At 34.5% G+C, this 17,004-nt stretch overlaps 1 protein-coding gene and 1 non-coding gene across 4 annotated transcripts in view; both read left to right on the forward strand.

The window, feature by feature from the left end:
- Nucleotides 1–17,004, forward strand: part of LOC136036908 (cadherin EGF LAG seven-pass G-type receptor 2-like) — a 183,977-nt gene that overhangs the window by 38,202 nt on the left and 128,771 nt on the right. Inside the window, exons 1-2 of one of the 3 annotated variants that reach the window (XM_065719285.1) lie at nt 8,474–8,579; nt 15,546–15,632. In XM_065719285.1, the coding sequence (XP_065575357.1) occupies nt 15,572–15,632 (61 nt within the window). In that variant the 5' untranslated portion in view covers nt 8,474–8,579; nt 15,546–15,571. Of the gene's footprint in view, nt 1–8,473; nt 8,580–12,481; nt 12,513–15,545; nt 15,633–17,004 lie in introns of those variants that run through there. The other 2 variants (XM_065719282.1, XM_065719284.1) reach the window with 2 other exon arrangements.
- Trnag-gcc (transfer RNA glycine (anticodon GCC)) lies at nt 13,488–13,558 on the forward strand. Its single transcript has one exon. It is a non-coding gene; the product is annotated as a tRNA-Gly (tRNA).

The following is a 17,004-nucleotide window of genomic DNA, read 5'->3' on the forward strand; positions in this document are numbered from 1 at the left end:
ATACACTACTACCAGCTCATAAGCTATATACTAAAGTTTAAAATATGTGAAATAAGTTTTTGCCAAAGTCTGAGAGAGATGTATCAGATTCCTTATAGAGTTAGATATATATCTAGTTGCAATTTGTCAAGATTCGGTTAGACATCATTACCAGCTTACAGGTGGTATATTAGAGTCTGAAGTAGGCAAATTATGTTTTTACCAAAGTCTGACAGAATGAACCGGTTTCTTTTTAGAGTTAGAGACATATGAAGTGAAGATTTATTAAGATTCATTAAGACAATACTATCAGCTCACAAGGAGTATACTAGAGTCAGAAATAGGTGGATGAGAATTTTGCCAAAGTCTTAGAGTGATGTAACGGGCTCTTTTTAGAGTTAGAGACAAATAAAGCGAGAATTTATCAAAATTCCGTCAGAAACAGACACAATTACCACTGCACAAGTGGTATACTAGGGGTTGAAATAGGTGAATTAGGTTTTTAACGAAGTCTAAGAGAGATGATTCGGATTCTTTTTTGAGTTAGAGATATATGAAGTGGAAATTTATCAAGATTCAGTCAGACACAGACTTAACTACTAGCTCGGAAGTGATATACTTTATTCTGAAATGAGTAACTTAGGTTTTTACCAAAGTCTGAGAGAGATGAATCGGACTTTTTAGAGTCAGAGACATATGAAGTGAGAATTTATCGAAACTGAGTCATACACACACACCATTACCAGCTCACAAGTGGTAAACAGAGTCTGAAATCGGTAAGTTAGGTTTTTACTAAAGTCTGGGAGCGATCAATTGGATTTTTTGGAGTTAGAGACATATGAAGTGGGACTTTTTCAAGATTCAGTCGGACAGAGACACTCTATCAGCCCCCAAGTGATGTACTAGAGTCTGAAATAGGTGAGTTAGGCTTTTACCAAAGTCTGAGAGAGATGTATTGGATTCTTTTTAGAGTTCTAGACATATGAACTGTGAATATATCAAGATTCGGTCAGACCCAGACACCACTACTAGCTCATAAGGGGTACACTAGAGTCTGAAATAGGTGAAATAGGTTTTTACCAAAGTCTAAGAGAGATAAATCGGATACTTTTTAGAGTTAGAGACATATGAAATCAAAACACTACTGATTTTTTTTACCTGCAACTGGGTACCTGAAGCCAACCTAAAACCGTACCTTTTTTCAAATAATTTCGTCCAAGCTCGTCTCATTTATGTTCACTTTGCGTGGTTCACCACGATGTGAGCCAAAATGAACCTAACTGGAACAAAGGTATTTGTCTGTCTTTGTTTATTTTGGTGCTTGACTATGTGTGTTTGTATGTGATTTTCTTTCTCTTTCTCTCTCTCTCTCTCTCTCTCTCTCTCTCTCTCTCTCTCTCTCTCTCTCTCTCTCTCTCTCTCTCTCTCTCTCTCTCTCTCTATCCTCCTCCTCTCTCTCTCTCTCTTTATCTGTGTGTCTGAGTGGCTGCTTGGTTGTCTCTGTCTAGTTTTTGTGTGTTTGTGTCTCTTACTCTGTGTGCTTGTATGTATTTTTTGCTGTCTCTGTCTCTGTACCTGTGTGTCTGAGTGGATTTTTGCTTGTCTCTGTGTCTGTATTTGTGTGTTTTTGTGTCTGATTCTGTGTGTTTGAATGAATGTGTTTCTCTCTCTCTCTCTCTCTCTCTCTCTCTCTCTCTCTCTTTCTCTCTCTCTCTCTCTCTCTCTCTCTCTGTTTCTCTGCTTACCTTTGTTTTTGAGATTTTCAAACACGAAAAAAGTTGAATTTTTTTTAAGTCAAAAAGGAAAAAATGTCTACAAGTTTTATTTTTCTAATTTGAATAATCACGACTAACGTATGTATATCATCTTCGCTTGTATTTTGAAAAGATCACAAGTGGATTTTTTTGTTATAGGAATATTGAATGTCATTTTAAGACATAACAATAAAATTGAAGTAATTCAAGTTTAAAAAATCAAAGTTCAAAAAAATCCAGGTTAAAAATAGTGGGGGTGGGGGTAAAAAGCTTAGGGAGGTTCTTTGAGGATCCTTGGAGTTGGGTCACGAATGAACATCAGCTCCCTCTAAAAAAATGCTATAATAATTTAATCATTGGGGACAAAAGTTCGCCAGTTTATTTTACCCAAGCGCGCATCATAAGAAAATAGGAGTAGCAGACTTCGTCTAAGTGGTCACTTTTTTATTCATTTAAATTTGGGTCATCTTATAGAAGTTTTTAAAATCCTACTAAACCGGAATTTAGGCAATATGTACCGGCTGGAATATGCATTTGAGGTGTGCCACTTGTTTTCATAGGATATCTGGTTGCTATGGAAGGTCATTACCAAATCTGGCTGCTAGGTGAACCAGGTAGACAGATTGTGTACTCGGTGAAGTATAAGAAACCCGGTTACTAGGAAACGTCATTATTGCATCTGCTTGCTTTGTAAACCGGTTTTGCAAACTATGTACTCACATGAATATGCTAATTATGTCCCTGCCGGAGTATAGGTAATGGATGGTATATGCAAGTTATGTTCTCATGTAAGTATACAAATTGTGGCCACACCGGAGTATAAGCAATATGTAGTGGTTGGTACATGCAAATTATGTACTCATGTAAGTATGCAAATTACGTTCAGCTCGAAGTATATACAATCTGGTTGCAAGGGAAGGTCGTTACCGGATCTGGTTGTTAAGTAAACCATTTATGCAAATTGTGTTTTTTCGGAATTGTATGAGAGTTCAGAAATTAAATAAAAAAAAAAACAACAAATTTTGTAACTGAAATTAAGGAGTGACATTAAAATTTAAAACGAACAGAAATTACTTTTGTATATGAAAGGGGCTGTCCCCTCCTCAACGCTCTCTACGCTCTTTAATTTTATATATTTTTTATCATTTCTTAATATTTACAAACTTTTTTATTTATTTGATATATCTATAGAGTGATCGTGATTCACTTGCTATGTGAAATAGCTTATATTTGTTGGCAATCTGGAGAAGTTGATATCTTAAACTTAGTCTTTATATCGGATTTTTAACAAACAGGACTTATTCCTAGCTCTCTATAAATGGCTATGCTTATTTTCAACTAAAAGTCTCATGCTATGGAAAAAATGATCTCTAAGTCGGATTTTAAAAACTATATACCCAAATTATGGTGAAATATTTGCTGCAAAATGCAAATCAAGAATATCCAGAAATAAAAAGATGATTAAGTTTCAGAATAGTTCTAGAATATCGGGAAAGAACTCATTCTGACGTAAATTAAAAGTTGTAGTGCCCTTTCTAAAAAACCAGAAAGATTGGATGAGGAGGGATACAAGCCCCCTCCTATCCTTTTTTTCCTCAAAGTCAACCAGTCATAATTTTCAAAATTTTGAGATAGCCATTCTGAAAAGTCCAGTAACTATGCCTTTTGGGATAACACGACCCCACACAGTCCCTGGGGAAAGGTCTGTATGTTATGGATTTTGCCCATTGTTACGCATAGTATTTGGTATTGGGAAGGATAGAGACATTTTTCAGTGGAAGGGGGTGAATTTTCTGCTATGGAGTTTGACCATGGGGAGAATTTTCCTAGAGAGGGAGCTTTCCGAGGAGTGAACTTTCCAGGGGAAATTTTTCACTGGAGCAATTTGCCAGAATTCCTATACGAAATTATTTTTATTTGTCTTACTTTATATTTGCCGACTCAGTTTCACACGTGGGGATGTTAAGGAGAATCGCCCGGGGGAAATTTTTACCAGGTTGGAATTGTCTAGATTATCTTACCGTAGGGAGGATCTTCCTCGGGACAAATTTTCCATAGGGAACTTTCTGCTGGAATGGCTTTCTAGCTTTCTACTGGGAGTGGGGGGTTAGCCTATTTGTGGGAAAATTTTTCCACAGGAGGGGATTGTGGTATGATTTTAAAGAAAATCAGAATCAAGTCTTTTTCAAATGAAAGTGTGCTAAGAAATTTTTTTACCTGGAATCGTCCGCAAGAACTTTTCCGGGTGGAATTCTCAGCTAAAACGGATCTATCTGGGGGGATTTAAGTGGTTGGAGAGCGAGTGGTATTTTATGTGGGAGGAAATTTTCATGGGGGAATTTTGTGTGGGGTGGGATGAATTTTCTATGGAGGGGGAGCTGGATTTCCTGTCATTTTTGAAAACGATCAGAAATTAAATAAAAAAAAGTTTTTTTTAACTGAAAGCAAGGAGCAACATCAAAACTTAAAATGGACAAAAATTATTAATTATATGATAGGGGTTGCCCCCTCCTCGACACCTTGCTTTTTACGCTAAAGTTTGACGTTTTGTCACAATTCTTTATAAACGAATCCTGTAACATAGAGGCTGTTTAATTAGAATAATAAGATTTTTCAGCTAGGTCTTGAGGAGGGCAACCCCTTTCGTATGCATAGTAGTTTCTGCTCGTTTTAGGTTTTGATGTTGCTCCTTACTTTCAGTTGGAAAAACTTGTTTTTTAATCTAATATTATTAGAGGCTTACCCTGGGTTCAATAGAGATTATTGCAATTACTTTTGCTCTATTGAACACTATTTGGAGAGCAAAAGTAATGCAAGCAAAGTAATCCTCCAAGTCTACTTGTCTAACTACCCCTTTCCATAGACCTATGGGTGATCCTATTGTGCCGTAATTACAGTTGAAATAAAAAGAAATACATTAGAGTTTAAAACGTTGTAGTTCTCTTCAGAGGCGGTTTTAGGGGAGGGACAGAGGGGTTACTTTGTCAGGGTGCAAAATTCTAAATAAATAATCTCACAGTTATAGTTATTTTGTATTTTTTCAACTTTAACTTTAACAAATAAAGAGAGGGCGCTGTTAATAAATAAAAATAATTAATAAATCACTAGTTAATTGATAAAATAATAAATAGTTTAGTAATAATAACTAAAATGAATAAATCAAAACAACTGATAATTACTAAATAATTTAAATAGTAAGAAAATAAACTATAGAAACTATAGAAAATAAAGTAGCCTAATTGGTATTTAATCAGTAAAGCCTAATTATCTAAGTGCGTTCTCTTGCTGTTGTGCGAACACTAGATTGAAATCTATTAATTAATAAATCAAATGTAAACATAATATTTTTTTGACCAACTTCGACACGCTGCCAATAAGATTCTACTCCCCGTCTTACCCCAGAGTCTAGATCCTTCAGAAAGAATCTACAGAAGCAGTCAAAATGGTTATAACAGCCAACTTGGCAAACATTTCGGTTTTCTGGAATCCCGAATAACATATAATAATTCTAATATGTTCAAATTTAATCGACATTTATTGTTGAAAGTAAAATTCATTGATGTTAACTAAAAAAAGAATATAGGTTAATACCCGTGACCAAGGCATGACTTAAGAAATGTCCGGTTGTCATGTATTTTAATCATTGTCATGAATTTGCAATATTTTTACAAAATTAATGCATTGTAATCAGTAGCCATGACCAATCCTTTGACTCAGAAGTATCAAAGCAACTAGCGACTAATAAAACGTTTTTAAATAAAAAGTCTAAAAGATCTAGTAAAAAATTCTAAAAATAGTTCGTGTAAATAAAAAATTTATTCCAGGTAAAAGTCAAAATAAAAGTTCTAATAAGCCAATAAACGCAATGCTTTGTCAGGGGAAGTAGGCTACAGATGTGACAATCCAAAAGACTGTGTAATGTTAAAAAAAAAAAAAAAAAAATTAAATTTCAGCCCCTGGAACTAAGAACGCTTAATAGAATCGTTCAGCCTGTTCTTCCTATTGAATTTCAATAAAAAATTGTCATTATCACTTTTGATAGTGGTTAATAAGACCTATTAAGTTAGTTATTTGCTTATTCAATATCAGAGCTCAATAAACGGAAATTCGTTTCCTCCTAGATAGAAAATTTTATTCTATTCATCTATCAGAGTAAATTACAAATTATTGTGGTTGAATCTTTCTTAAAGAGTACAATAGGACCAGTGGCGAATCTGGCCTCTCTTACAACCGGGGAAAAATCTTGATTACCTCCCCCTCCCTCTGTTTTTCCACAGAATTTTCACGACTAAATTAAAAAATAATTTACTAACAAAGTCATTTTGAATTTATTAATTAATTAATAATTTATAGTTTATTTTCTTATTATTTAAATTATTTAGTTATTACTAGTTGTTTTGATTTATTTATTTTAGTTATTATTACTACATTATTTATTATTTTATCAATTAACTAGTGATTTATTAATTATTTTTATTTATTAACAGCGCCCTCTCTATTATTTTGTTAAAGATAAAGTTCAAAAAATACAAAATAACTATAAATGTGAGATTATTTATTTAAAATTTTGCGCCCTGAGCAAGAAACCCATCTGTCCCTCCCCTAAAACCACCTCTGAAGAGAACTACAAAGTTTTTAACTCTAATGTGTTTCTTTTTATTTCAACAGTAATTACAGCACAATAGGATCACCCGTAGGTATATGAAAAGGGGAAGTTAGACAAGTAGACTTGGAGGATTACTTTGCTTGCATTAATTTTGCTCTCTAAATAGTGTTCAGTATAGCAAAAGTAATTGCAATAATCTCTATTGAACCCAGGGTAAGCCTCTAATAATATTAGATTAAAAAACAAGTTTTTTCCAACTGAAAGTAAGGAGCAACATCAAAACCTAAAACGAGCAGAAACTACTATGCATACGAAAGGGGTTGCCCTCCTCAAGACCTCGCTCTTGGCGCTAAAGTTTTTTTTATAGGATTTAAAAAATCTTATTATTCTAATTAAACAGCCTCTTTTTACAGGATTCGTTCCTAAAGAATTGTGACAAAACGTCAAACATTAGCGTAAAAAGCAAGGTGTTGAGGAGGGGGCAACCCCTTTCATATAAGTAATAATTTTTGTCCATTTTAAGTTTTGATGTTGCTCCTTGCTTTCAGTTGAAAAAAACTTTTTTATTTAATTTTTGGTCGTTTTCAAAAATGACAGGAAATCTGGCTTCCCCTCCATGGAAAATTCATCCCACCCCACGCAAAATTCCCCCATTAAAATTTCCTCCCACATAAAATACCCCTCCCTCTCTCACCACATATGTCCCCCCAGATAATTCCGTTCTAGCTGAGAATTCCTCCTGGAAAATTTCTTGCGGATGATTCCAGGTAAAAAAAATTTCTTAGTGCACTTTCATTTGAAAAAGACTTGTTTCTGATTTTCTTTAAATTTATACCGCAATCCCCTCCTCCGTGGAAAAATTTTCCCACAAATAGGCTAACCCCCCACCCCCAGTAGAAAGTCATTCCGGCACAAAGTTCCCTATGGAAAATTTGTCCCGTGGAAGATCCCCCCTACGGCAAGATACCCTAGACAATTTCAACCTGGTAAAAATTTCCCCCGGGCGATTCTCCTTAACCCCTCCACATGTGAAACTGAGCCGGCAAATATAAAGTAAGACAAATAAAAATAATTCCGTATAGGAATTCTTGTAAATTGCCCCAGTGAAAAATTTCCCCTGGAAAGTTCACCCCTCGGAAAGTTCCCTCTCCACGGAAAATTCTCCCCACGGTGAAACCCCATAGCAGAAAATTTACCCCCTTACGCTTAAAAATGTCTTTATACTTCAAAATAACAAATACTATGCGTAACAATGGGCAAAATCCATAACATAAAGGCCTTTTCCCAGGGCCTGTGTGGGGTCGTGTTATCCCAAAAGGCATAGTTACTGGACTTTTCAGAATGGCTATCTCTAAATTTTGAAAATTGTGACCGGTCGACTTTGAGGAAAAAAGGATAGGAGGCGGCTTGTCAATTCCGGGAGGGCGCCCACTGTGGCGTTTCAGGATATGCACCAGTTAATTGGAAGTGAGCGCCCCCCCCCACAAACCCTTGAAGATTTTTTTATTTATTTTGTTTATCTTTTTACAAATTTGGTATTTAGATTCCACGGTTTCTCCTACTATTTTTATATTGCTATGTAGTTGATAAATGTCCTTATCACCAATCCAACCACTTATAGTTACACAATGGGTAGCAGAATCCAGAATTTCCCTGGGGTATTTTTACAATCAGTGTAAGTCGTTTTCTAATCATCACGAGAGAGCAATGCCGTAGGCGATCGAGTTAATACCTTTAGGAAAAGTATTTTCGGTTTCGAGGGTAAGGGGACTTATAATTTTGTGGTTGTGGATTTTTTTTCATATTTGTCATCCTACTGCCTCGTTGTATTATAAAGTAGTTTATAATGTGTCTTAAAAATGTCAGCTGTGATGTCAGTATATAAAATGTCTTATATTTGGCCAATGGCGATCGAGTTAATACCATTAGAAAAAGTATTTTTGGTTTCAAGGGTAAGGGGACATATAATTATGTGGTTGTGGATTTTATTTTATTTTTTCATTTTTGTCATCCTACTGCCTTGTTGCTTTATAAAGTAGTTTATAATATATCTTAAAAATATTGAAATACAATGCTCCTACAAATTTTGTCGCTGTTCCAATCTCAACAAGTGTTTTAGGAAAAGGGAAATCAACTATAATCACAGGTGGTAGCTGTTTGAACGGTAGAAGTTTCAGTGTATAAAAAAGATGTTGTTGCTCTAGTTACTTCCTCTGCTTTTTGAACTTATTTTGAAAAAGGTAAAGGATGACAGTATACAGGCTATATGATTGATTGTGTAGTCAGGCAAATTTGTATAGAGCGTTTAGACTCTCAGTTCCCGCACTAATTTTCGGTGTCCTTAATATTGTTCCTATAAGCCCTTAATTTGTCATATGATTCACTACTTGTAAATATTTTATTTATAAGTTTCACACACCCCCCCTGAAAGGGTCACTCTCTAAAAAAAAATCCTCCACACCTACCTGGCACAAAAATTATTGAGTAATGGGAAACTTATGGTTGCGTTGACACTTTTTTTGGGAAAAGACTTGTTTGTTCATTATGATCTATGTTCGCTCTTTCTGTCTTTTTCTCAACTAATGTAATGTATGTTGCTTTGAGTTCAATTCGTTATATATGTTAAATTGTGCTCAAGTTACGCTTTAACATAATCTGATTTTTGCTACGTAAGTTTTTGTTCATACTGATTAGAATTCAGTTTTTAGAACTCACCGACTTGTCCGTACTTTTATCTCACAGATTTGTTAAATTATTGAGCCATTTTTCAACCACTTCTGAATGTTCAACTGCTTCAAAATAATATAAGTAATTGAATGAATGAACTTTATTTCCCTTTAAAAAGACACAATGTCACAAGTAAATGGAGAGGGAACAAAAAAGCATCAAATAAGAAACGCACAAAAATATACAAGCAAAACAGCAAATGGACTCGCCTAAGCACTGGACCCCCCTAGCTCCCCCAAAGAGAGTGGATCCCATCCGGTTACGTCAATCACATATCTACGACATTTGCTTATTCTACCCACCAATTTGCGTATTCTACCCACCTACCCACAAAGAGCTTTAAATAAGAATATCGTAAATATATATTGCGTTCGCACACAGTCCATTTTTTATTAAACTCATATAAACCTCTCTAGACTTTTTAGAACAACCATGCACGGATCCGGAATGTTATATTGATTCCTAATGACTGCGTTACGCTTCCAAGGAGGCACACACAAGAATTTTTTTTTAAACGGTATTAGCAAGAACTTACTTTCGATGGCAGTGCAATTATACGACATCAAATTCCCCCTCTTCTTTATTCCTCCTTGTATAAAACAACATAAACAGGTGATTGGGTAAAGCAAAAAAAAAAACGATATTAAACAAACACTATAATACAATACTTGATAACGCAGGGAAAGGACACTTGCCTTTGGCCGTGGAAACTTGATTTCGAATCCTAGATGAGACAAATTCTGGTCTCAGAGCAGCCTAAAAAGCCGGAAATAATTAATTTCGGCTATATTTTAAAAATTGTTGTCAAAATGGGCTAGAAAAGAAAATTATTTTTTTCTCGAGAATCCATGAATATGGGACTTATGGTCCCATAAATATGGGACTTTATAGGACTTAATCCTTTTAACTCTTTTTCATCAACTCAACGACTTTTTTCGTTGTTGTATTTATAATTTAGATGAATTTGACATCTATGATATGTAAATTTAAGCAAAAAAAAATAACAGGTTTTGATTTCATCAAAAAAAAAGAACAACTTACAGTATAAACAAACTTCCAGGAAAAATGTATTCTTACTTTGTAAACATCAGTGTTCTTATTTATTTTTCTCTCTCTTCGTATGTTTAATTGTCGTTTTTGTGTGTCTTATTTTCTAAAAACAATTTTTCTTTTCATTCTTTTTGGTTTTTTGTTGTTGAGAAAGGCTCCCGGACGTGGGGCCGAAATAATCGGAATATTTTATTTTAAATTAAAGTGTTGTTTTGTTTTTATTTTTCGTTCACTGCTTTGTTGTAACCAAAGCCCGTTTTTATGTTTGTTGTTTTTTTTGCTTAATTTTCCGTAAATGGAAAAGCAGTGGGGTCTAAGAAATTATCTATGTTATGTAAAACTCAATCCTTTTTTATCCTCTCGTTTTCGCGTATATCCATAGATTCTCGTGAAAAAACATTTTCTTCTCTTTGGTGTATTTGAAAGATGAGTCTAAAAAGATTTTTTTTTTGTCAAATGGGACTAAACTTCTATTTTGCTACTCATAGTCTGCGATTCAGCTGCTGGTTTTGTCCTCTCCCTCCTCCAAAATCCAATTTTTTTTTTTAATATATGGAAACTCGTCATTTAAACTATGATTTCTTTATTGCTTGAAATTTTAATTAACAGCCGAAAAAATTCCAAGGCTCGTGTCTATGGAATAAATATTCAGTTTGCTTGAAAATTTTGCATTGAACTTGTACAGTTTTCAAGTATGACAAGTACAGTGATAATTTAGACTCTAAATGACTTGGTCCTGAATGACAAGTTTAGATTCAAGAGAGGGGAATATCCCCCAATTAGCTAAGGGTCCATTTCTATCTCAACAAATCGGACAATTTAGGCTAGCTACAACTGCACATGCGCATTAAAAACTGTAGTGCTATGCCGTTTCCTGCGTATCTGATGAGCGAGACAGGATTCAGGTACATACTCAGGAATTAGTTTTTGAGGAAGGACTGGTCCCCCCCCCCCGCAATTGAAACAAGGGAATTTGAAAGTTTTACTGGTCAGTTTGTGTCCGTCGTTTGTTGGAGTCATAGGAGGTGTTAGTTTTGTATTACGGGCATAAAGTTGAAATAAAAGAGTGGCATATGGCAAAATGAATGGAAACTATATAATTTAAGTTGTATATTTATACATTTGTATATTTATAAATGTCGATAAAGTAAAGTGAATCGTTCTCAATAAGGATACAAGTAATCCTCAAATTCTTACATAATTACTTAAAGCGCTTCATTTTACTTTACCCCAATCCCTCTACTTTGTAAATGTATAGCCCAAATTATATAATTCCCATGCATTTTGCGATATCACTCTTTTGTTTCAAGCTGGTATTCATAAACAGCTAAAAAGAGCACATTTTAAATAGTGGTATAGGCACAACGGAAAAGATTCGCAAATTTTTCTAAAAATATAGAATAACAGAGATAAATAACCAAAAATCGAAATTTCAGGGGAGCTCGAAGGCTTCCATCAAGGTTCATGCGAGTCTAGCTGGACTGGAGGCAAAGATATAGAGCTGGAATAACAGACAGGACGGTGAAAAGGGTAGGGTCAGGGTCTATTTGCCACCAATTTGTTTGCCCCTCTCCCCTAATTTTGAAAAATACCTCTCTTTTAAAATTTTCTTCTAAACTGCTTTTTTGTTATTTTCACCGACATAATTGAAAAAACAACAGAAATTCCCTCTAGATTTTGAAAAATATATTCTTCTTCCCTTTTTTTTCGTGAACTGGCAACACTGATAACAAGAGGTAGGCTTAGAGGCAAAATTGAATGTTTTGTCAGTAAGAGGCCTTATGCATTGGTCAATACCAGTTTCTAACTCTTTGAGGTAATTTGAAATCACTTTAAGCTTAATAAAGTGTCATCAGATAATTTTTCACACGATTGTCGGAAAATCTCCTATTATTAACCTTCTTTGTGGTTCTCCATTACCACAAGCTTTACATCCGGTTCTTGAATAATTTGACAGAAAAATTATTTCATGAAATATTATTATTATATTTGGCTTAGTCTGTCGTCAAGTTAACGTGTTTTTATTTCTTAAGAGATTCCTCTCCTGAACAAAAGAATTGGGGCTTTTCAAATTTGTGCGTGCAAAATTCTCAGAACAAAATTGGACAAAACCACGCATTATTATAGCAAAAGCCTACCTATACGAAACCCTTACCCTAGCAAAACTCCATTATAACTCAGCCGATACAAATCTCTGCGTTTTCCTGAAAACTCGACACACACGGATCTGATCAGAGAAAAATTCAATCAGCGTGGAAGCTGCTGGAATTTTCCTGGGATTGGCCCATTATGAAGGATTATTGGCCCATTATGATTGGCCCATTCTTTGTCGCTATGAAACCGTTTATTTTCGATCTTATATTAAGTAAACTTCCCGAGTATGTTCCGGATTTTACGTGAGTACCTTTTCAAATATCATGGTTACTTTTCTGAGGATGCACCCCTCCCCCTAATAGTCCCGTCTATAGCCCTAATGATAATTTTCTCCATTAACTGAATGTTGTCATATGTCATAGGCTCTGTTGAAACTGTCTTTCTGCAGTCTTGCGAAATATTTACCTAATTGACTTGATGTAGGCTACGTCAAGGCCGTCGGTAGAGAATTTTCCAGGGGGAGGGGTGATGTCAAAATAAAAGTGGTGGTTGGGTGATAGGGTATATATTTCAGGATATTTTGTCGAAAGAACAAGTTTATTTTTAGATGCTTTCAGGAAAAAAACTCAAATAAAAAGAGCAATTAAATTACAAGCGAAGTGAGACAAAATACAGTGCATTCTAAACGACAAGGATTCCTGGCAAAGGGATCAATTTATTTAATCAAGAATATATTTAATTGTTACGTATTTAATCTTAAAAAAAATTAAAATCAAACCAAAATTACAGAAAGTGTTATTGCTTTCGTAGATTATAACAGATGTAGACTAGTTTTTATGTAATTTCCTACGTCTTAGAATAGTTTGCAGAAGGAGTAGAGAATCCCAAAAATCATCTTTCATCTCTTTAATTTTTCTTCTTCTTTTTTTTTTACTCAAGCCAAACCAAAGATGTTTGTTGAAAACTGGATAGGGGTCACATAGTCACAAATTATAACTTGTATTTTCCTTATTAAGGGTCAAAATCTATTGGCAGGTAACCAACAATGGGGCAACATACATTTTCCCCATAGGTTTTCCCTCTTCTGCTCTCTTTCCTTTGGTTTCCTTATAATTACTTTATAATGCCAAATTTCCAGGGGGACCATGGTCCCTCCTGCCGGTGCCGATGCTTGTCAAAGATTGTCTGTTGCTCGCAAAATTTACCGAATATTTAAAATAATAATATTTCTATGCCACTCTTTCTTCAAATAAATATTACGAAATTCGAATTAATAAGCATCGATGGTTCAGTGGTAGAATGCTCGCCTGCCACGCGGGCGGCCCGGGTTCGATTCCCGGTCGATGCATATTTTACCTGGCTCAAAACTGAATGGAAGATTTTGAACATATAATGGATGCATGTTCGGTTTTTTTTCCAGATTCTTAACATTATTTTGACTATTTGCTCTCCCAAAGCTGTGGTTGAGACATAAAGGGTATAGAATTATTAGTTTTCCCTCAGAAGAAAACGGTATACAATTCTGAAAATTACTTTCAAAATTCTAAAATACTTAAATCATTTCTAAAGGCGTTTCACTTTAATTTATCCTCCCTACCTTAATGGTCAGATACATACCCAAACTATGTATATTACATGAATAAGGACGAAGACAAAACCACCTTTCCACAACACAAAAAACGAAAGGTGAAATAAAGAGGAATTATTTTAACACAGTTAAATTCTTTTTCTAAATAAATATTTCGGTTCTATATTTATCCGTCATCAATAAAGCACATATAATTGTGATACAAAACTAACAATAACATACTTGACCATTAAATAAAAAAATTAGATAAAACATTCCCAGCATCATCACTTCAAGGAAGTTCAACCAGGACAAAAAACACGAAACAAAAGTAATTCAGTCAGATAGAAACAAATCAAGAGCAATTTTATAATACAATCTTTGCTTTTTTGGCAGCTAACCAAAAAAGCAATGATTGGTTTCGGCAAAAGTCTTTTTAATAAAAGTTCATTGGTATTAAATATAGATTTTGCAATGTCATATGTCAAATTATATATTAATTTTGTGCGTAATACGCCGAATGAATATGCTCCCAAATCCCTCTTTCAAGAAGTATTGTTACTTAACTAAAGTTTAATTTCTAATGCGTCTGAAAAAACTTGTTTCAGACCCAATTCATTACCAATGACTGAGATGTTTCAAAAAGTATTGTGTGGCTAGGGTTTTCGAAAACATGGCTGCTGAATTCTTTGGATTCGCCTCTAAGCATCCATATTCGTAACTACCTAACGAAGAACAAAATTCGTCACTGTATCCCTGCATGCAATTTGGACGGGAGCCAGTTAGGCTTGATCCTGACCACCAATGCTAACAAAGTCATAAAAATCAATTGAAACAAGATATTTTATTTTTGATGGTCTTCCAAATGAATACTTTTTGTTTAATTCCAAACTTATGCATTAAGACTTTGCACTCATCCCCTTTCATGAGAAAAATTCCCTGTTCTTAACTTTCAAGAGTAAGGTCAATCCTACGCTAAGTTTACCAGTTTCTAACTTACACAACGGGCTACTGCTAGGCCCACTAATAACCACCAAAATTGCAAAATATTTGGTCCTGAGAATCCAAAAATGTGTCATCTTGAGCTAAAATATATCGATCTTGAAATCTCTAAAACTAGAACCTTTTTTTACCAGTTATTTTATTGGCTAAAAAATGTTTTGTAAACCTCTTCCAAAGCGGCCAGATAACATCATATAAAACATTCATAAAAAAAAATGACTAAGTGTGAAAGAACGAAACTCATATAAACATGCAAATCTCTTGCTTTGGAGAAAATCCTTTACTAGCGACATATTTGGTAAAGCCTGGATTCTTAAAAAAAGAAAGCTTGAAACTCATATAAACATGCAAATCTCTTACTTTGGAGAAAATGCTTTACGATCAACATATCTGGTAAAACCTTTTTTTGCCAAAATATATATTCAGGTGTGAAGTGTTTCGTTTTATTTCATAAATTTACGAAATGTGTCCCTTTTATGCCCTTTTATGTTATTGTGTCCCAGCACATGGGAATGTGGCCTTTTGACATAAAATTTGTCCAATTGGCAACTCTGACAACCACTTCTTACAACCACGAAGCCGCCTTATGCCAACAGAGCATAAAGCCGTGTCAGATTCTTGGATATATCAGATTTGAAATCTTCGTCAGAGAACAACTTCGACAGGCAGGTATGAATCTTCTCAGAGCTTGTATGCATAGCTTTATCAACTGGGTTGTGGAATAGATAAGGAGAAAAATCATTCAAGTAATTTTTTCATGTTTCAGAAACAAACTTACTTATTCAAGAATCAATGAAGAGCTTAGTCTGGCTTTCTGTTTTGATAACCGGATTTTCAGCGTCGAGTGCTCAAGGTAAGACTTTTTCCATTAACCCAAGTTAAGAGGTATAATTAATAATAAGGGGGATACAAAAATATATATAAACGTATGAAAAAATCTTGTATATGCATTTTTCGACGTTTTTACGAGCTGTACCAATATTATTGGGGGGAGGTAGACCCCTCCCCCTAGAAACGGCCTGGATGCTTCATCGCAACTTATTTGAATAAAATCACTGTTCTTTAAGAAAATATCACACTATTGTGTTATGCACATAAAATATGTCATTTCATTTAAGCCTTTTCGTGTCTTATTGTCTTATTGCTCCTGTTTTTTTTTTATACTTCTGTCAAAAAGAAAAAAGGAAGATTAGTTTTGTATGTAAGAAGTGTCGTTTAACCTCATTGGCTCATGTCTTTGACGTTCTTAAGCTCGTAACATTATTTTTTAAGCGTATGTCAGAGAGGAAAGCGAAATAACCCCTCCTTTTCTAAAATGGACGAAAAGTTTTGTGCCACAAGATTTTTCACAAGTAGTCCGTCCCTCTGTTTATCTCTGTTGGAACATTAAACACAATTAAGAAAAGATATTTTCCCAAATCCATCCTTGAAAAATATTATTAGATATCTGGCATGGATCTTACATTTTCAGTGCATGTGAACTAGCCCTCTAGAGATTATTAACGCTCTCTAATTCTTGAAGTGTTTTCCTCAGTCAAACTTTAATAGCTCTTTATTCCTAATTTAAATGTTTATTTTCTTTACTCTCTCCCACCCTTTACTCTTTAGATTCGATTTAGTGTTTTAAGAAAGAAATACTTTCGTGCTCCGAATTATTAAATTAAATCTACGACAATGTCAAATAGTTTTTTAAATATAGAATCGAAAATTTCAGAAGATTTCATGTGTACTTGAGATTTATTTGAAGATTTGCTTTGTGAAGTTGTAAAGGTCGACTGACTTATTTCAAAAGTCGGCATGTTATGCAACTTACATTTTAAATTAGAACGTAAAAAATGAAAGGTTTGTTTTTTCTACTCTTACCAAAAAACAAGGGCGTATCCCAGATTTTCTCACAGGGGGAACGAAAGAACTTTAAAAAAGCTTCAAAATTTATTTCTATGACTTTTTGTTACGTTTTTACGAGTCGGGCTTTTTTCTTGGGGGGGGGGGAGTGTAACCTGACGACCCCCCTGGATACGGCCTTGATTCTAAATAAAATCATATTAAAAATGTAAATAGCTGGCAAGAACAAACTCAGACAGTAAAAAAAAATATGTACTAGGAAACGACGGAATATTTCGATTTCAGATCCTATTTTTTCGCTCAGTAATACTTGCCGTGAAATCAAATAATCAGATTTTTTTTCGTATATACATGGTTTTTGTCAGGTATTTGTTCGTACT

This window comes from Artemia franciscana, chromosome 16 (assembly GCF_032884065.1).
Source record: "Artemia franciscana chromosome 16, ASM3288406v1, whole genome shotgun sequence".
Classification (NCBI taxonomy): domain Eukaryota; kingdom Metazoa; phylum Arthropoda; class Branchiopoda; order Anostraca; family Artemiidae; genus Artemia; species Artemia franciscana.